Source organism: Lampris incognitus, chromosome 10 (genome assembly GCF_029633865.1).
Source record: "Lampris incognitus isolate fLamInc1 chromosome 10, fLamInc1.hap2, whole genome shotgun sequence".
NCBI classification, from domain to species: Eukaryota; Metazoa; Chordata; class Actinopteri; order Lampriformes; family Lampridae; genus Lampris; species Lampris incognitus.
In genome coordinates this window covers 9,646,370-9,668,296 of record NC_079220.1, presented here as the reverse complement: position 1 = coordinate 9,668,296, position 21,927 = coordinate 9,646,370, and the positions used below count along the sequence as shown (strand labels likewise).

The following is a 21,927-nucleotide window of genomic DNA, read 5'->3' as shown; positions in this document are numbered from 1 at the left end:
TCAACCAGCTCACTGTACCAGCCCCTACCTGTCAGTGGATCACAAACTTCCTGACAGACAGCAGGCAGCAGGTGAGGCTGGGGAAAATCACATTCAGCACCCGGAAGATCAGCACTGGCGGCCCCCAGGGATGTGTGCAGTCCGCTCTACTCTTCTCCCTCTACGCAAATGACAGCACCTTAGGAGACCCATCTGTTAAACTCCTGAAGTTTGCAGATGACACAACCATCATTAACCTTATCCGGGATGGTGAAGAGCCTTTATCCAGATGGGAGATTGATCAGCTGGCGCTCTGGTGCAGCCATAACAATCTGGAGCTGAACATGCTCAGAGCTATGGAGATGACAGTGGACTTCAGGAGGAGCCCCCCCCCCAACACATTGCCACCCTCACCATACTCGACAGGACTTTGTCTACTGTGGAAATCTTCAGGTTTCTGGGATCCACAGTCTCACAGGACCTAAAGTGGGCATCCAACACAGACACAATCATCAAAAAGGCCCAGCAGAGGATGTACTTTCTGTGCCAGCTCAGAAATTTCAACTTGCCTCAGGAGCTGCTGATTCAGTTCTACTCTGCAATAATCCATTCTGTCCTCTGCACATCCGTCACTCTCTGGTTTAGTTTGGCCACCAAACAGGGCAGGCACAGACTACAACAAACAGTCAGGACTGCAGAGAAAATCATTGGTGCCAACCTGCCCTCTATTCAGGATTTGTACATCTCCAGACTCGGGAAACGGCAGGCAACATCAATGCAGACCCAACACACCCTGGTCGCAACCTGTTCCAACTCTTCCCCTCTGGTAGGTGCTACAGAGCACTGTACCCCAAAACAACCAGATATAAAATCAGTTTCTTTCCACAGGCTGTCACTCTGATGAACACTTAACAGTCATACAGTGTCAGAAACAATCCCCTGCAATAAACCTGTAACACTGATCATCCATTGTACCTACAAATTTTATAGAGAGAGAGAGAGAGAGAGAGAGAGAGAGAGAGAGAGAGAGAGAGAGAGAGAGAGAGAGAGAGAGAGAGAGAGAGAGAGAGAGAGAGAGAGAGAGAGAGAGAGAGAGAGAGAGAGTGAGTACTTGGCCAAATACAACTGATTCCGATTCTGAAAGATGATAAACAACCCAGCCCTACTCGATCCTCTGAGTCAAACTGGACTGCTCTCTTTTTAATCAAGAAAAAAATGACTTTTTCTTTTTTTGTGTTCTTACCCCTATGCCATCGAGGGCCTCAGTGGCCCCACATTGCCTCAGATGTACATGATGATTTCAAGACCAACAGAATCTATTTACGGAAACCTCTCACCACGGCCTCAGTCTGCCACTGCCCCCATAGAAAGCCCTATTTGAGTTGAGGTATCTCTCTGAGACCACTGTTGGGTCTCCGACAAGTGGTGAGGAGGAGGAGGGGGAGAGGGAGGGGTGTGTTTATGTCTGTGTTTTGGAGGGTGTGAGGGATGGCTGGCATGGGACACACCTGTGAAGTTGGAACAGACTGGGGCTGTGGCTGAAAGGGGAAGCAGAGGGGCCTGCCTGCTAGAATGACATCTGCTGTGTTTGTTTATAGAGCACGACAGGATAGATAGAGTCCCACTGCAGAGCCCCCATCCTGTCTGCAGACACCACAGCGCCCCTTCCTCACCCCCCTCCCCAAACAGATTTCTGCCACTCCAGCACTACTTGCTCTGTGTGTGTGTGTGCGCGAGAGAGTGAGTCTATTGTGCATGTCTTTACCTCCAGTAATCCCACCTCCACCTACGTATTCTGTCTGTCTCTGTGGGGCCAAGGCAGCTGTTTAACTTGATGTACTTCCCAGATGACCTCAGTGTGTTTACCCCACTCTCTGGAGTCAGCAAAGAACAGAAACAGAAAGATGAAGACTTGCTTTCAGTATCTTGGCACTCATATTGTTTCTTTAGCAAGGGTGCTTGCTTACTTTTGTCTTATGAGTAGGTTGTTACAGTTTTGTTGTTGGTGCACCGCTAACTTTTACTTGTTGTTTTTCTTGCCTCAACCCGCCCCGCCCCCCCATCTTTTTCTCTGTCTCTCTCTCTCTCTCACTTTCTGCTACTGCCTTGACTCTCTCTCTCCCTCACCCCTTTCTCCTCTCTTTCTGTCGTCCCTCCCTGCAGCCGTCAGAATCATTTGAAGGATCAGGCCCAGCAGGCTCTGGTGTCCCCCAGTCAGCTCCCAGAGGAGGCCGAGTGCCTCACGGTGCCCAAGTACAAAAGGGACCTGGTTCAGAAGCTCAAGACCCTCCGCCAGGAGCTGTCCCAGCAGCAGCCCCAGGCCGGCCATTGCCGCATCGAGGTATCCCGGGAGGAAATTTTCGAGGTGAGTGGAGTTAAGCGACAGACGGGCATGAACAGGCCATTCTACTCGCCGGATCAGGTTGTAATATGAGCTATGTTTTCACAGATGTAGACACACGAAGTTTAATTTATTGTTTATTTATCAGCGTGCACAATTAAAATGAGCTGTAATCTAATTTGCATCTGCAGTGCCCAAGGGTTCGGATTAAAGATTCACGGTAGATAGTTACTTAATTTAGCCCAGAGGGATGTTAGCCGGTGCTGCAATACAGACACAAAACAATAAACAACTTGTCCAAATGCAAGAGTAGCACAAAAACCAAGCCCCCCCCCCCCCCCCCCCGCCTTCCACATGCAAACACACAACAGGTAAACAGTGCAGCGTTAGCCCAATGAGTGACAAGAGCAACGTAATATCTCATTCTGCCAAGCCGCCTGTAACCGTTCAAGTTATATATAGACTCTTCCAGGTATTTTTGAACACTCAGAAGGTTCATTCCATTATTTACCCCATCTTCTGGTGTACTCCCACACAGGTCAGTGCCTGAAGCAGTTTGGCTGTTAGAGCTATTTCGCACACACGCGCACCGCATGTATGCGCGCACACACACACCTATATAAATGATGTGCGAATGTAGTGGGCTGAAAATCTAAAGCAGACATCTCGTTTGAAATAAGTATTTTCCCAAGTGCATTTTCTCAGCGGGGGAGTTCTCTGCATCTAGGAGGCGCGGGCCTTCATCAGAGCAACAACACCTGCAACAGACTACATGACCCTCATAAAGTATGCAATGGAATGTGCTGGAACAGCCACATCTGTTAATCTGAAGGAAGACATTTTTGTTGGCTGATCTCAACGCGAGCGAGTGGGTTGGGGTGTGGTGGTGGGGATGGGGATGGAGGAGGAAAGGGTGGAAGGGTGGAGGACTCGGGGCCCAGCGAGACATAACTTCTCCAGACCAGCTGAGGCATTAAATTATGTCTGAATAGGCAAGTGTTAGCCGGTGGACTGTCAGAGCTGTCCTTCTGTGTGCTTTTCGGTGTAGATAAGACACCCTCGTTTCTCCCGTGGCACCTCCCGGTTGTCTCCTGTGTGCAGAGGGCACAGTGGAACCTTGGTGTCGAAAAGGTTTGTGTTGTTACGGTCTTACGGCTCGTGTTTATTGTAACCTCCCTTAATCCACTTTAAACGAGCCTCCTACCGCCGCTGTGAGCCGTCTGCACATGGGCCGAACACTGATTGAGGTGGAGAGATTTCAGCCCCGCAGCAAGTGGAAACAGTTACGTTTGTTCAAACACTTGATCGGGTCTGCCTTGGTCTGTCAGAAAACCACAATAGTAGAAAAAGGGAAAAAACAGTTTCCACTCCTTATGTCATGTCCTTAATAACTTTAATCTTTCTGGATAGTCTGGACATTTGGTAAAAGGCTTGCGATTCCTTCACAGACGGAAAGACTTTACTTGGCCCGTCTGATTCTTTGTGCATTCCTAACATGTTTCCCATGCGCCATCATGCAAGGCACAGAATTTAAATGACAAGGGGGGCTGGGGATGGTGTGTGCAGCAGTGGCATTGGTCACTCACAAGTCTTTATAACCTATTTCAACTCATGTTATGGAAGTCTGTCATCAGCTTTCAAACCTTGATAATAGAGTGCGATGATGAGGCTTTGCTACTCGTGTTTTTTTGGCAGAGGAAAGCAAGGGGGCGCTCACCATCAGCTGGGAAGCTCAGTCCTACATGTCAAAGCACTGGAATGTATGTTCTTTGGCCGCAACCCCAGAGCTAGCATCGCTCACATGGATGTGAAAGTTCTGATCAATGTTCTCTTTCTCTCCGTTTACTACTCCTTTTCTCTCTGGTGAAAGGCCATGTACTGTGCAGACCAGAGTCCCAGTTCAGTGTGTGTGTGTGTGTGTGGGGGACAAAAAGCCTCAGTCATCTGCTGTTGGTGCTGTTTTACTGTTCATCTCACAGCACTTGTGCATATGTACCTATTGCAGGAGTCATATCGACAGGTGATGAAGATGAGGCCGAAGGACCTTTGGAAGAGATTGATGGTGAAGTTCAGAGGAGAAGAGGGTCTTGACTATGGAGGAGTGGCCAGGTAAGAATTCTTAGAAAATATGGTAGCAGAACATGGAACACATCAGACTAAATACAGCCACAGGTTTTGGGTTTGTTTTTTTTTTTTAAATTAGTATTACTGGGGGCTGCCTCCCAGTGGTGGATTGCAATATAGCACACCAGCTGATCACCATAGTTTTGATGGAAATGATTTCACAGCCAAACTTTACACACACACACACACCCCCCCCGTATGTCTGTCTCTTGTGTTAATGCAATTTCTGTACAGGGAGTGGCTCTATTTGCTGTCCCACGAGATGTTAAACCCTTACTACGGCCTGTTCCAGTACTCCCGTGATGACATCTACACGCTGCAGATCAACCCTGACTCTGCTGTCAACCCAGTGAGTCAGTGACAGGTCTTTCAAAACTGCTACTGATTGACAGTAGCAGTATGCAGATCAATGGGTGAAGCATGGCACTGACTGCCAGCGTTGGTGTTTCTATTCCCATATAGTGCCACCCATGCTAAAAACATAGGCATGTTTATGTTTTAGGGGATTGGATTAAAAGTGGGGCGGCGCAGTGGTTAGCGCAGTCGCCTCACAGTAAGAAGGTCCTGGGTTCAAGCCCCGGGGTAGTCCAGCCTTGGTTGGGGGTGGTCGTCCTGGGTCGTCCTCTGTATGGAGTTTGCATGTTCTCCCCGTGTCTGCGTGGGTTTCTTCCGGGTGCTCCGGTTTCCTCCCACAGTCCAAAGACGTGTAGGTCAGGTGAATCGGCCGTACTAAATTGTCCCTAGGTTTGTATGTATGTATGTGTGTGTCAGCCCTGTGATGGGCTGGCAGCCTGTCCAGGGTGTCTCCCTGCCTGCCGCCCAATAACTGCTGGGATAGGCTCCAGCATCCCTGAAACCCTGAGAGCAGGATAAGCGGTTTGGCTAATGGATGGGTGCACGGATGGATTAAAGTGTCCACCAAATGATAATATTTAACAAACAATTACAACTAACGCCTTGGTCATAATCTCCAATGGGATTTTAGTTCAGATGAGTAACAGACAGATCTGCTCATCTGTTACTATTTTATACAATTTTAATCCCCTCTGTGTTTGTTTGGCCTTGTGTTGCCTCAACTACTCATCTCAGGCCAGCAGTGATGGTTTCCCAGGCAGACTTCTCACATGTGTGGACCAACAGTGTAACTGTCCAGTTGAGACTCCTGTGTTAGCTTATTTGCTGCCAACATCATGCAGTATTGGTCAAATGCATCAAAAAGGAAATCTCTTGTACAGCTGCGGTGATTGAAATTATGATGTTCAACACTTATTACTCATCTGAGATATGAGACAATCAGTTTTTCGTGTGATAGAAGTGACTGTTGAACATAGTGTAGGGCAGGGCTGAGTCTTAACTTGACCCACAAGTATATTAAGATTTCTGGGAAGATAAATGCGGGGGAATTGACAATTGAGGTCATTGTTCTTTCGTGCCCACATTAAGGATGGGCATTCAGATGTGTCTGTGAGGAAAGAAAAATGTTCTCCCAAACGCTGAAAATGTTGTTTATGTCTCTCCTTCAGGAGCACTTGTCATATTTCCACTTTGTGGGTCGGATCATGGGCATGGCGGTGTTCCACGGCCACTACATCGATGGAGGCTTTACCCTGCCCTTTTACAAACAGCTGCTGGGCAAACCCATCACCTTGGACGACATGGAGTCTGTTGACCCCGACCTACACAACAGCCTTGTCTGGATCCTGTACGTAGGAAACGGGAGTTATTGTTTTAAAGCTTTCACATTTTTTTTCCACAAGAATTAGGAGGACAATCTCTACACCCAAGTCTAAAAAGGAAAAGTCGTGACTTGTCTCATACCTTGTCATTATGGTTCAAATTACAAGTCAAACAGCACCGTGTTCTCTGTCTCTAAATGGTTGGGTATAGACAGGAAGTCTCTACCTTGTAGGAAGAAATGTACAACATCAGCAAAGTCTTGCAAAAACAAAATTCGATTGTGAAGTGTAGTTATTCATTTGTGACTTCAAAAAAGTCCCAGGCTACCTTAAGGAGAAGTAGAGATCTTTGCCTACTCTTCGATAAAGTTGTACTTTTTTTTTATTACATTCTTGGATTGGATCATTGCATTACATTTTTCTTTTCTTTTTTTGTCCTTTACTTTTTTTTCCCCCTTTCAACTTTTTTTCTTTCTTAGGGACAATGACATCACAGGTGTGCTGGACCACACCTTCTGTGTAGAGCACAACGCCTACGGTGAAATCATCCAGCATGAGCTCAAGCCCAACGGTAAGAGCATCTCCGTCACGCAGGACACCAAGAAAGAGTATGTCCGGCTCTACGTCAACTGGCGTTTCCTGCGAGGCATCGAGGCCCAGTTTCTGGCCCTCCAGAAGGGCTTCAACGAGGTCATCCCCCAACACCTGCTCAAGGCTTTCGACGAGAAGGAACTAGAGGTACTCTTAATTCATTTCCCTCTGTCACGCCTCGCCCAACCTAAGATCACTGATTTGTTGAATGTGATATACCACTATGGAGGTTCATTCATATTATTTACCTCAGTATGTTTACTAAAACATTGTGGTCAAACAGCATCCCTTATCCAACAAATAATGTTTATCTCTGTTAGAGACGTTGTAGCCTCAGGAAGAACTCTGCACAGTTTGTACCAACATAAATATACTCAACATGAAGTGCGATCTAACATCATCACTTAGTTGTTTACCTGCAGTTGACGGTATTATGACAAGTTTCCTCATTTTATTGAGTCACAGCGTGCTTGACTCAGTATTTTCTCTTGAGTTGCACAAGCTTGATTCTCCCTTCTCCCTTCCAGCTCATTGTTTGCGGCCTGGGTAAAATCGACATCAACGACTGGAAGTCCAACACTCGGCTGAAGCACTGCACCCCAGACAGTAACATTGTTAAATGGTTTTGGAAAGCTGTGGAGTCGTATGATGAGGAACGCAGGGCCCGGCTGCTGCAGTTTGTCACCGGCTCTTCCAGGGTACCCCTGCAAGGCTTCAAGGCTCTTCAAGGTAACAATACTGACCAAAAACGTAGCGTTCCATGTGTTTTGTCATTTAATTCACCTTTTTTTATTATCTTTCGCCTGTAAAGCACTTTAAATGACCACTGCGGTGATAAGGCGCGATACAAATAAACTTGCCTCACCTTTAACAATACAATCAACCTGAGAACTATGCCAGTTCACCATTAGTATAGGAGGCAATTTAACACCACAAAAAAACTCTAGGGTTGAGATGTCATAATGCCTGCTCAATAATCCAGGTAAGGAAATCACAAAGTTGAATCAGTTCATCTGGACACAACATTTATTGAGAAAAATTTTTCTTCACTCATTTAAGTGAATTTTTCAGTCTCAACTGACTGCAGGTATCCCCACCCTTATAACCAATACAGTGGCATAACGACCGAAACCAAGGATCAGTTTCATATGCAAACTAGCAGAGGTACCCGGTGTTGCCCAGGGAAAATGTTCTCACCAAAACAACCAACACAATATGATTTTTACGATATAATCGATGATGAAATATAGGATCATTTATGATATGATACATGTGATAAATGATTGTCGAATAAATTAATCTTATTAATGAAAATGATCAAATATCATAATTTTCAATCCATTCATCAAGCTTCTTTGCCAATGTGTGTATTAATCGCTCAGTGTTTAAGCACCTCAGGGTAAACCACGTTGCGTGCCTTCAGGCTAGCATTGACAATGTAAGGTGTAGTGCCTCCCTTGACCACTGGATGGATTTGCCGGAAGTCTCCACAAAGCATCGTTGTGCCTCTTTCGCAAATAAATCAAATGTTGTACTTGGTTTTTGAAATATTTTTCGAACTGTGCAATCTTTGGAAAGTGCTGATTCTAAAGATACCTTTCTTTTTGTTCTACAGTGAGTATTTCTGGAGTTTTAAGTGAACATACAAACATACACTCTTGCTTTATACTATATATAAGATTACCGCGACCATTAACTAGAGTTACAATGGCCAAGTGTACTATTCACAGAGGATTGGGGAATAGTTGCAATCACACAATTGTAAAATGGCAAGACATCAGTCATTTCCCCGAATGACATCAGAAGGTGTACATGTCGGGTCCGCGCGGACAGCCGCATACCTCCAATTTTTTGGGTCCGTGCAGACTTGGTCCGCATTGGTCTGCACGGACAAGGGTGCAACTGCGCATGCGCTGGTAAACAAAAATGGACGCCAACTTTGAAGAGAGGCTATGTGAAGAGGTCCATCGTTACCCTCATCTTTATAATTTGTCATTAAAACACTCGTTTTAATGACTTCGTCCATTACATGCATTTCCTGCACCAATGTGCTGAACTCCCCTTCCTTGGTCATGTTGTGATTGAGCGGCTGCACACACCATTTTCTTGCTTTCTGCTTTTTTTTCTCCGATTGTGCTAAATACAACAAACAAAGCAGCTCTTCTTCTTGCGTGTATGTCACCATTTTGCCCGGAAATGCGTAACGCAGATCTACTGCGCATGTGCGCATGTACATACTCTAAGCAGACTCCAGTAAGTAGTATAAACAGAAGTACTACGCGTTTGTGGCGTTCGCAGCTGTACGTGTCCGCTCTGGAGTATATCCAGGCCCTTAGCCTGCCCTTGGTTCAGGGATGGTCGTTCCCTCTTCACATAGATGGCCTCTTTGACTCCCTGTTCAAACCAGTGTTCCTTCCTATCAAGGATGTGCACATTCTCATCCTTGAAAGAGTGGCCACTGGCCTGTAGATGTGTGTAGACTGTGGAGTCCTGGCCTGACGTGTTAACGCTTCTGTGTTGTGCCATCCTCTTGGCCAGCGTCTGGTTTCCCCGATGTACAAGTCACATCAATCCTCCCGGCACTTAACAGCATACACTATATTGCTCTGTCACTGAGTCAGTCACCCAGAGCCGACCCACGCCTATAGAGCATGCGCACCAGCGTTGGACGGCTTGGCTGTGCCGAGCCGGCTAACATCCGGTTTAGCCCTCCTCCGCCAACTTGGATGGGATAAAATAATTTAATCGTGCAACTCTTCTAAATTTTCCAATGTTATCGGACCAAATGGATCAAATTCTGATAGTGAAACGAGTCATTTCGTTCGGGTTGTGACGCTCAAAAAAAAAAAAGTCCACTGTTTTACTGCCGCTCCTTTTCCTATGATAGTGTGTTGGGAAAATGCTCAACTGTGGGGAGTGCAGCACATGGACAGTCTACCACACACACGCTATAGTGTGTTTATCCTGTGACTATCAGAGATGGTTGACTCCGTCTCCTGGATACGTTTATTGACAGATACGTTTCATCACTCATCTCAAGTGACCTCCTCAGTCTAAACTGACTGCAGGTATCCCCACCCTTATAAACAATACAGCGGCATAACAACCAAAAGCAACGAGCAGTTTCATATGCAAATATGGGCATGACCATTAACTAGCATTTCATTGGCCGTGTGTACTACAGAGGATTTGGGAATGTGCAATCACAGCATTGGAAGATGGTGACAGACGTACTCCTAGCCCTCACCCCCCCCGGTTCAGGGATGGTCGTTCCCTCTTCACAGAGATGGCCTCTTTGACTCCATGTTCAAACCAGCGTTCCTCCCTACTAAGGATGTGCACATCCTCATCCTTGAAAGAGTGGCCACTGGCCTGTAGATGGGTGTAGACTGCGGAATCCTGGCCTGATGTGTTAGCTTTCCTGTGTTGTGCCATCCTCTTGGCCAGCGTCTGTTTGGTTTCCCCGAAAGCACTGCAGTCCTCCTGGTACTTAACAGCGTACTCTATATTGCTCTGTTTGTGCCGGGGGACCCGATCCTTGGGGTAGACCAACTTCTGGCACAGCGTGTTTTGGGGGCTGAAAGCAACTGACACGCGGTGTTGGGAAAATACGCGTCTCAACTGTTCCGACACTCCCACCACATACGGACTCACCACTGGTTTACACTTAGACAGCCGTTGCCCTTCTCCTCTCTTCGATCGGCTGGTGCGCTGTTTGGGCGTCTTCCTGACTTTGACAAATGCCCAGTTAGGATAACCACACTGAACCAGGGCCTGTTTAATGTGGGGTTTCTCCCCTTCCCCGGCCACTGTGTCGGTGGGGACGTTGTCAGCTCGGTGATACAGCGTCCTGATGACTCCCAGTTTGTGCTCCAGTGGATGATGAGAGTCAAACCTTAAGTACTGATCAGTATGTGGTGGTTTACGGTAAAAATCAACAATCAAATGTCCCCATCACCAACTGCAATTTGCAACTATTCCCCAACCCTCTATGAATAGTGCACAAGGGCATTGTAATGCTAGTTAATGGTCGCAGTAATTTGCATATGAAGCTGATTGTTGGTTTCGGTCGTTAAGCCGCTGTATGTTTATAAGGGTGGGGATACCTGCAGTCAGCTGAGACTGAAGAGGTCACTTAGATGAGTGATGAGACGTTTCTCTCAGTAAACGTGTCCAGATGAACTGATTCGACTTCCTGCGATCTAGGGTTGAGACTGATCAATTTTTTTGTTCCCGCCTGGTGTGAAATCCATTTGCTTAACCCACGTGCTGCCGTGCCTCGTTCGGATTTTCACAGCAGGCAAGTGTGATGTTAAAGGCGTGCTTTCAGGAGTTGAGACAGATCAGCCGTAACAGAGTTTAATGAACATTTTTTGATTGTCTCACGTATTGACAGCCCATTGAGAAGTTTCATGAAGTACATTGGCAATAGTGTGATGACTACTCAAAAAGTATGAGCACAGTAGTCACGTAGTATAGTGTTATGTGTGAGACTTGCTGTGACTTGTCCCCCACGTGGGGTGAACCCTGATCATTATGCAGCAACATTCATGGGCCGATGTGTGGAAAGGACTTCAAGCTCTTAAAAGGCTGACTGCAATGAGGTGATGTTCAGAGGTCTTTCCACTCTGTTGTCTCCTTTCTGCCGTCAACGCCTTCCCGGCCACTGGCGTTATTGCCACAAGCGAGCTGCAGTGTGAACACGTTGCTTGTTCAGATGTGTGTGTGTGTCTCTGTATAGATCACTGACTTCTTTGTGAGTCGGTGTTCCTGTGTCTCAGGGTTTCTGTGGCCTGGGATGAACCCTGGGTGTCAGAGCAGAGCACAGTGGTTCAGTGGGTCCACCTTGGCAGACGGCAGTGCCCAGAGAGAGACAGAGACAGCCACCCCGCCCCCGCCCCCTCTCCGCCACTTGCATAACATGGCAACCCTTCCCTCGTCTAAACATCAGCAGAGGCCAGAAGGCCCAAAAAATTAAAAAAAATAAAAAATAAACAAATTGGTAGACTCCCAATGGTTACACCTGGGTGCAGATGTGTAAAACTTGAACTGCGTGCACTCCCGGTGTCATGGGCACAAATTTAACAATTTCCAGGTTTCTTCAAAAACAGTTTTTTCCCAAGAATTACAAACACGGCGTGGTTACCGTCATGCCTCCCCTCACATTAGTATTGTCGTTCATCAAATATATTGCATCAAATATACATCAAATAAATACATCAAATATTCATCAAATATATTGCTTTTATCAGATAAAAACATCATCCGGTCCAGTTTCTGCTGTTTCCATAGTGTGCTCTGAGCTCAGACTTCTCAATATCACAGAAAAACACCAATAATCTGCAAAAAAACATGTCAGAAGTACTGCAGCAGTAATATTTTGTAGGTTTTAGGTAAGGACATGAAGGGTGTGTGGCGGTAGAGTTCGCCGTATTAATTTTAGACGTCGTTTTTGTGTTAACACACTTCTTAATATGGCTGTAGCGTGCTAGCCATACTTCACGGTACAGCTGAGGTGACTTTATTGTAACTGCTGGTTTAATTCCAGGTGCTGCCGGCCCACGGCTCTTCACAATCCACCAGATTGATGCCAGCACCAACAACCTGCCCAAAGCCCACACCTGGTGAGGGATCTGTGTATTCTGTGATACTTAACACTGTGTGATACTTTAAAGCAGCACCAGGTAACTTTTATTTTGCTTCAATGTGTCATCAGGAAATTCATCTTGCGTGCACAGTGTGATGGTTATGGGAGAATGACACAATCTCACTATTCAGATCAGTTTCCCAGAAGCCTCATTTTCACTGTGCAGTTTTTCTGCCACAAGACATAAAATTTCCACAGGAAATACAGAGGGGTTGCTTTATGGCAGTTTTGTTAAGTCAGTTTTATTTGTGTAGCCCAATATCACAAATTACAAATTTGCCTCAAGGGGCTTTAGAGCAACACCACATCCTGTCCTTAGACCCTCACATCAGATAAGGAACAACTCCCCAAGAAACCCTTTGACACGGAGAAAAAATAGGGCGTCCGGGTAGTGTAGCAGTCTATTCCGTTGCCTGCCAACACGGGAGCGCCGGGTCGAATCCCCATGTTACCTCCGGCTTTGGTGGGCGTCCCTGCAGACGCAATTACAATGTCTGTGGGTGAGAAGTCAGATGTGGGTATTTGTCTTGGTCGCTGCACTAGCGCCTCCTCTGGTTGGTCGGAGCACCCCCCCCTCCCCCGGATCGGCAGAAAGGGGGTGGAGCAGCGACAGGGACGGCTCCAAAACAGAAAGAGCGCGGTAATTGGCCAGATACAATTGGTGAGAAAAAGGGGGGAAATTGAAGAAGAAAAAAACGGAGAAAAAATAGGAAGAAACCTCAGGGAGAGCGACAGAGGAGGGATCTCTCTCCCAAGACGGACAACGTGCAATGGAAGTTGTGTGTACAGAATAAAACACAATGTACAGAACACAACACTGAAAGAGGATAACAGAATTATAATGGAATTGTAAGATAGATGAAGAATATGATGAGGAGGATGCCAAGCAGTGTCCAGACGCCACCAGAACAGCCCAGGACCTGAGCCATGTGACCAGCATCCCCATGTAAACAAAACAAAAAAAGTCAAGACATCTGATACAACATTAAAACAGGGTAACAACACTATATGGAAGAAAATTTGATGGAGATGCCAAACAGTGTCCAAGCGGCGACCACCATCACCATGGAGACCTGGGAGGAGGACGGACTGCACGTGCATACAAGGGAGACTCGCATCACACCATTCACACACAAAGAGAATGTGTTAAATCAGCATGTTCTGTTTCCAATTTCTGTAAATAAACTATCAAAGTACAGCTATTTTGCTTTACCTCACGTGAGAACATACCCCCTCTTCTTCCGTCATAGTCTTTTGACCTGTGGCCAAGGCTCAGCGTTTTCGGTTTTTATTTTTCAAAGCCATCCAGCATGCTGAATTTCACCACAAGAGGACAATGTTACATAACCTCACGCGCACAGGAACAACTTTCGGATCCGTGGAAACATCAAATCCGGGTGAATATCAGTTTAAACCGAAAACGCTGAGCCTTGGCTATGGCTTGTTGCTTCTTGCTACGCCATTAAGACGGAAAATAAATGCTTGAAAGACGCTGGCTGAATCGAAAAAGTTGCCTGGTGCTTTTTTGACAGCCCTGTTGGGGAAAAGAGAGAAGAGTATTGTAACATCTCTATACATTTACTGCATGAAATACTCCATCAGAAACTCCACCTTGTGGAGTTTCACTTGGAGGACCTCGTCATTCACTTGTGCTGTCCTCTTTCCTTCCTTCTCTAGCTTTAACCGGATCGACATTCCTCCTTACGAGCACTACGATAAACTGTACGACAAGCTGCTCACCGCCATCGAGGAGACGTGCGGTTTTGCCGTGGAGTGACACGCCGATGCGGGAAACGGAGATTCGCCTTCGTCAGACCCACCCCACCCCCACCCCACCCACCAATCACACAGAAGGGGTGTCATCTATGGTCGCCTAGCCCAGGGACTCCCATCGTTTCCAGGGACATGTGACCAGGCTGAGGGAGGGTGGGCAGAAAGCCCCCCCCCCCAACATTGGGGTCTGACACTGTCCGGATTTTTCTACACCCCCCTCCCCCAACTTCTTTTTACTATCATTAAAAAGGACTTTCAGCTGCTAATAACTCAGACTATTTACTAACTCGTGGAACCTGCAAAAAATGCTGGCTCTCCCCTTTTGTGTTTTTTTTTTTTTTTGTATGTTCATTTTTAGCATTTAAAGAGGTAGACAGTATTCCATGTAGCATCTTTCCACGCAAAATGCGAAGTCGGTCCATTTGGAAACTATTGCTGCGTTAGTAAGACTGTTGTGATAAAGTACAGGGTTATCATTGGTTGCCACAACCACTCGAGAAAGGTTAACATCTGGATGCAGAGGGTATATCGGGGGTTGGGGGGGCTAGACAGACTCCTTGGTGCCTCCTAGTGTTTAAAGCGGTGCTCTCAGTAATACCAAGGCTGGACAAGGAAAATCGCGTCCAGAACTAAAGATAAGACCAGAGACTGTATCAAGAATTAGACAGTGCCCCGCTGTTTACAACCCTTTCCAAAGAGAGCAGCAGGGATCTCGGCTCCCCGCTCGCTGCCTAACAACTAGTGCTGCATTCCCAGAAACCTATTTCATAAGCCAGACATCAAGGTTTGTTCAAAAAAATAATAATAATAATAAATGAATAGCTTGAAATGTGTTATTTTTATATAATGGGAAAATGAAAAAGAAACACTAAAATTATATATAATATATATAATTTATTGCTGTTATATTCCAGAAACCTTTTGCCATTATTCCAGAAAAAAATAAAGCTTTTAGATGTTAACTGTTACTGTTTAAATTATAGAAGACAATTTGTGAAAACAGAATTAAGCTTGAATGGATTTCAGTTAGATTGCTGTGGTGGAAATCTCGACATAGCCTCGCTCTCGTACCTTTACGAGGAGGGGTATGTCCCAAGGGCAGATAATCCTAGATACACTGTGTCCTCCGAGTGCCATAAAAGTTGCGAATGAATGAGTCTTTGCAAATATCAAGCCGACCCTTTAAATTCAAATGACACCATCCTGGAGCAGACGGTACCAGACCCTGCGTCACACAGCGTCAGGAGTACGTGAGGTTTTCTCCCAGCCATTCACAGACTTCCCGGACATCTTGCGTTACGTTTGTTGATGTGTGTTCTCATCCAAGTCTGTAACAGTTTACAGTAATAATAAGCCATGATTCAGTAGAGAGGGCGGCGCAGTGGTTAGCGCGGTCGCCTCACAGCAAGAAGGTCCTGGGTTCGAGCCCCGGGGTAGTCCAACCTTGGGGGTCGTCGCGGGTCGTCCTCTGTGTGTGTGTGTGTGTGTGTGTGTGTGTGTGTGTGTGTGTGTGTGTGTGTGTGTGTGTGTGTGTGTGTGTGTGTGTGTGTGTGGAGTTTGCATGTTCTCCCCCTGTCTGCGTGGGTTTCCTCCCACAGTCCAAAGACATGCAGGTCAAGTTAATCGGCCACACTAAACTGTCCCTCGGTGTGAATGTGTGTGTGTGTGCCCCGTCATGGTCTGGCGGCCTGTCCAGGGTGTCTCCCCGCCTGCCGCCCAATGACTGCTGGGATAGGCTTCAGCATCCCCGCGAGCCTGAGAGCAGGGGAAGCGGTTTGGGTAATGGATGGATGGATGGTTTAGTAGAGATGTTAAAGCAGTGTGGAGGAAGTGAAGTGCAGCTTTCAAGTCAGGTTGAGTCTTGGTTAGCCTGTCCCCTCTGAGTGAAAGTGTGCTTAATCATTGAAATCAGTGTAGCGCGGTGATCGGCTGGAAAGAAACCCACACTCTTGGTACTCAGTTGTCCACGTGTGTCCTACAGTCACATGCAAGACAAGTATGTAAGATGTATTTTCATCCAGTTACCCTTTTTACAGTTTGTCATTTACAGCTGGGCTACGTGGGTATGAAACCCATCATTGTTTGTTAATGGTAATCTGTTCAGCACCTAAGAGCCCGTATTTGTATGGAGTAACGAGATGAGAAACCCGTCTGCGTGTTTTCAAAAAGACTATGCCCTCTACTACCTTATGGCTGTAGCCACGCGGTGCTAAGTAGCATATTGTTTTATTTTATTTTTCTCTCAATGATGTTGGCATTGACCTACTACTACTACTACTACTGCTTAGAGCTCAGAAACAATACACTACCCACCACCCCCCATCCCCCACCCACTTGTGGCTAGGAATCAGTTGGGCAGAACTTACTCAGAAGATGTCAAGATTAGTTTGCGGTGTCATTTAGGAACTGACGAGACAAATTCCGATCCCCTATAGAAATCTGAATGATGGATGGGGGGGCTGGTCAACCTTGTCTTTTGAATTTGCGCATAATCAGCAGTTATGAAACCGTTGCATGTTCTCCATACAGGCTTTTGATCGAACGTGAAATAAACGAGACGAACTGTTATCTTTACCCCATTTAACAGTCCTGCAAGTAATGTTTTTTTATTCGGAAGAAGGGGATTTACTTTTTTTTTTTTTATGATTTCAAACAAAATTCTTGAATGTTTCCTAAAAGATGCTGCCTGTCTAGCAATCTCTATGACCATGGACTGTTCTTATCATTTGCATACACTTAAAAAAAAAATTTAATAGCTCATTTTGTCCTTTTGTTATGTATATTAAGTGTATGCAAAGTGAAACGTGTCCTCAGATGGTGCTTTGTACAGTGAAGATATTGTTCATATATGTGGATCACGCAAACTGTAATTTATCTTTAACTTAAGGAGAAAAAGAGTTTCTTAAAAAAAAAAGGAAAAAATTGCACACGTACTGAACTAAGTTGCCACATATACTTGATGGTGACTTCTATACCAGATACGGACTTATCGATTAAAATGTAAGCATATTCATTTACGCTCGAGTCCAGTGCACTGGACACTACAGATCACTTTGTCTCTTTCCTACACTACATCTGTCTACATTGCCCCATAGCTGCCTCTCGTTGAAGAATTGAACTTTTTTTATTATTATTATTATTATTATTATTAACAAGTTACAGTAAAGACGCAGCTCTTGGTTTTCTTTTTTTTCTTTTTTTTTTTTTTTAGCATGATCCACTAGCAGGACTATATCTCTCATAGTTGACTGATGCAATTTGATGTATGTTAACACTATCATTTTGTAAGAGTATTTTATTTTTGTGTGTAATTAGCTCTAATTAAACTCGCCTTTGTCTAACGATGCAAGGCACCTTGTACAAAGATGTGTTGTCTTTTTGTTAATAGTTGTGTTGGAGAAGAAAAAACCTCGTTAGAAATTGGGCAGTGCTGCATGATGGGAAAGCAACTTTCCAATCATCAGAGCAGGTTATGATGATGATGATGACGCCTTACAGCACGGTCTCCTTGACTCCATCCGCAATGCTGAATCCACCTCCGGCTTTAAAGCTCAGCTCAGAACCTGCCTCCTCAGAGAGACTTTCCGTGGCAAAGAAACCCTTTTCCCCAATGAGTCGAGCTCTCTCCTCGTCTGCCCCCCATCCCCCTTCATCCTTTAAATTTGTTCTGTACAGTGTCCTTGAGTACCTTGAAGGGCACTTTTAAATCCAGTTTATTATTACTATTACATGGACCGAACCAGACTGTTCGAGAGACCTATACCTGAAAGCACCCAAGGGGACAAACGCGACAGTTCACAATAAAGCAAACAGCTTTGCAAAGGACTCGAAATCACGACCCAGCTGTTGCTTCCTTTGTCCCGTCTTCTTTCGGCTGCTGCCAGAGGCGGCGCTGGAGGGGGTATGGGGGGGGGCAAGAAATTTTGTACCTTCTTCACACGTTTCATTTTTTCACTGAATAAAATTGTTCGATTATGTGGCATTATCAGGTCATTGTCGGTCATCTTTTAATAGGACCGGTCTGATCCTATTGTAACCCGTTATTTTCTTGCCCGGTGCGGGAATCGATACGAAGTATACTGCACCATAAGGCGACATCACTAACCGCTCGGCTAAAGGGTCAGACCCGTTAGCTAGGGGCTAACGTGTCTTATTAGTAGTTTACAGGCGTCACCCTCTCCCGGAAGCGCGCCTTCGCGCTTTGTTATTCCCGCGCCCCGAAGAGACTTCTGAGGATCTGCACACTTCCGGATCCCACCGCTGCCACCAATGTAACCGGTTATGTTCTTGCCCGGTGCGGGATTCGATACGGGGTGTACTGCACCACAAGGCGACATCACTAACCGCTCGGCTAAAGGGTCAGACCGTTAGCTAGGGGCTAACGTGTCTTATTAGTAGTTTACACTTGTAATAGTCTGTGAGTGTTGTTTTATTACATTCTGCTAGCTACTGTTTCTGTGCATTGTGGTCACTAATTTTCTGTTGTTTATAGCTTTGTAGACCTAATGCCCATTGTTTGGTGACTGTTATTCATATATTGTACAGTGTGAATGTTTATTCAGTGTTTGCTAATCGCTGATTGCTAGTCTATTACACAATCATTATTAGCCTTTAGCGCTGCATGCTAACTGTTAACTGTGTATTAGCCTTTCGCTCTGCATGCTAGCTGCTATCTATATAGATGCTTATGTCTAGCTTAGGTTCGCCGTTGCTATCTAGGCTGGAATTTCTATTATTAATTGGCTTGTATTGTTGTCTGTTGTTACAGAACCACACTTACACACCCTTCGACCTCCTTTGAGCTAGCTAAAGAACCTAAACTCTGGACCTGGACTCTGCGTCTCCTTCTTCCACACTTTCACCTGAACACAAAAATAGTGTCCTAACTCGACACCCTGAAGTGAATGCTGTGACACTTGTGGATCCATATACATTCTCTCACACAACTTTTTGTCCTTCAAGCTGCATCCAAGCAACCACTTCAGCCCAAGATGTTCAGGCCAGATGAGAGAGACCTGAAACGAGGTGTGGACTGCCTACGCAGACGTTGCTACCTGCCATCATATCTTCAGGACGATGAGGTCAGTTACCCTATTAGACTAGCTACCCTATTAGACTAGCTATTAGACTAGCTTGGTCTAGTCAGAAAGGCACGAACTGATGAAGCCTCTTGGATGAGAGGCGAAATGTCTTCACGGATATAGACCAAGTCCTGTTGCACTTGATTCAATTCCTTTGGATAACCATGACCTGGATGAATGAGAACATTCACAGACACGTTACCCTATTAGGCACCGCATTCCTATTGATGAACAGGCCAGACAAACTACTTACTCTGACGTTCTCAGATGTATACGTAGCATGGGAGTGACATACTGCGATGGGGCATACAACGCCTTACAGACATGATCTCCAACTCTCCTGTACTAGCTTCCCAGTATGCCAGGTCACGGCCCAGACGCCATGAGGAGATGTTATCCACATCTGTAAGTTGACACCATCTAGTGGTCATCAGGACCTATGTCAATGTGAAAGTGCTCCACAGGTGTCATTAAGTGACGAGTCTGTACACCCAAAAGGCATTCAACGTAATCTGATTAAGGAGCTCAGTGAAAGTCTAAAGGGAGCAGAGCTGTCAGGTCAGCATGCAGCACATTCACCAGCAACTTCAGCTGGGTCATCCCGCTTCTATGAAGACTTCCCTTCACAAACACCAGAGAGTAGAGGGCTCCCTCTGTCTCAAGGCTCAAGTGCATTGGAACAGTTGCAGATGCATCACCCAGAAGGCAGGGACTGCCCTCCACCTGGAGCTGTTCATCGTCATTCTGCCGATAGCTACCACCCCTTTCATGGCACTACATTAAGTCAGCCAGATGGCAGGTATTGTTCTTGGCCTGATGATGCCTATCGCCACCATGACAGTCTCCACCTGCGTGTTAACAGGTACCACTCTCAGGATGGGGCTGCCTACAGCCAGCCTGACAATGGCTACCCGCCTCCATATGACGCTTCCTACTGTCAGCCTGATGACAGAGTCCGCCCTCTGCCTGATGATGCCTATCCTCCTCATGGCGACAGACACAGTCAGCATGCTGCATTTTATCAACAGACTAGTTTGAGAGCCCATCATGATTATTGCTACTATTGGGAAGATGGCAGGCATCATCCTCTTGTTCGTAGAACCCGCCCTGAGGATCGCTATCATCATGCTTATGGCTACTCTTATGGTCATGATGATCAGTACAGGCATTCGGATGACCGTTACCTACATGATCACCTGCATCCAGCTGGATGGCCTCAGCCTCCAGCCCCATTTGGCAGACACCCTCAGATAGATACTTATTGTGGACCTAAGCCAACGATCCCCGACTTCGTACATGAGGACCCACGCGAGTTTGCAAGATTGAAACTTGCGTTAGACAACATACACCCACCTGATGCCTCAGAGAGCTTCAAGTTTCAGATACTGACACATCACCTGAAATGTGAAGACGTGCTGCTCATTGCTGATTCGTACAGCAACTGCCCATTCAGTGACGCCATGAGAGCAGTCACTGAGATGTATGGTCAACCTCAACATCTGGTCTTAAAGCGGATCTCCAATCTGATGGATGGACCCAATATCAAGAGTGGGGACATCAGAGCCTTCAAGTCATTTGCCCTCCAAGTCCGTGCACTTGTGGGCATGTTGCACCAGTTGGGAGACCAGGGCTGGACAGAGCTGAAGTGTGGCTCACATGTATCTCGCCTCTTAGCTAAGTTGTCACACAACCTAAGAGCCAATTTCCAGAGATTTGTGAATCCCATCCAAACTCCTATTCCAACGCTGCTTGACATGGCTGATTGGCTGGAGTACGAGGTGCATGGAGACCAGTACAGTAGTAATTCAGATAAAGAGAAGCAAGCTCCACGCAAAGACTAGCGCACTGAGTACACATCTAGGAAGACTACTACTATTCTCCATGGTAGTGAGCAGAAGGAAGAATCAGAGAAAGTCACGACTGTATCTGCAGCAGAAGCAAAACAGACACATCGGGTTGGATTACCCACATCTTATCACTCCAGTGGAGCCTGTACGATTAAGTCCTCTTGGTGGACCTGCAGCTGTGCACACCAGACTCAGGTGGACTCTACAAGGCCCGTCAAAATTCCTGCGCCACCAGCTAACTCCACAGCAGTGCCTTTTCACCTCCTGTACCCCTCCAGGACTCAAGCTCTTCAGCCATGTGGAGAGACGGGCAGTTGGATACCCTGCCATATCGGAGTGAGCAGTTCATCACTAGGTTGAAACAAGAAGTGGAGGCAGTCTGAAGGCTTGAGGAGAAGGCAGCCAGAATTGCAGAGATACAAGAGCTATCTGACCCTGCATCCTGGCACTATAGCGACTCTACAACTAATCATGCTGACGTTATCACAAGAGGGAATACACTGACTCATCTCGCTGGGTATAATCGCTGGAGTCAAGGGTCAGCTTTTCTTCAGCTGTTGGCCAAAGGCACCAGCCGGAAAACCAACAGAAGAGGTAGAGGAGCCGAGGAAGACAGCATTTTGTGGCCTGCTGGCAGAGTCAACCAGCCCGACAATACCTGACGTCCAACAGTTCAGCACATATCAGGAACTCCTGAAAGCTACCACACATTCTCTGCACGGGGAGACCGACAGCACTGCTCAATCCATTGCTGACAACTTCCGCAGAGCAGAGTTGGCCCTCCTGAGACATCCTCAGATGGAGAGCTTTCCTGAGGAGTATTTACTAATCAAATCAGGAAAGGCCATCCCAGCCAGTAGCTGATTAC

The 21,927-nt window shown here is 46.2% G+C and overlaps 1 protein-coding gene across 1 annotated transcript in view; it reads left to right on the top strand.

Annotated features, from left to right (window-relative positions):
• The window catches only part of smurf2 (SMAD specific E3 ubiquitin protein ligase 2), a 74,760-nt gene extending 59,128 nt beyond the window's left edge, over window positions 1–15,632 (top strand). The window contains exons 12-19 of the mRNA XM_056287985.1: window positions 2,143–2,344; window positions 4,326–4,429; window positions 4,679–4,793; window positions 5,968–6,146; window positions 6,600–6,858; window positions 7,239–7,440; window positions 12,260–12,335; window positions 14,036–15,632. Of these exons, the coding sequence (XP_056143960.1) occupies window positions 2,143–2,344; window positions 4,326–4,429; window positions 4,679–4,793; window positions 5,968–6,146; window positions 6,600–6,858; window positions 7,239–7,440; window positions 12,260–12,335; window positions 14,036–14,135 (1,237 nt within the window). The 3' untranslated portion in view covers window positions 14,136–15,632. The remainder of the gene's footprint in view (window positions 1–2,142; window positions 2,345–4,325; window positions 4,430–4,678; window positions 4,794–5,967; window positions 6,147–6,599; window positions 6,859–7,238; window positions 7,441–12,259; window positions 12,336–14,035) is intronic.
• The last annotated feature ends 6,295 nt before the right edge of the window (window positions 15,633–21,927 follow it).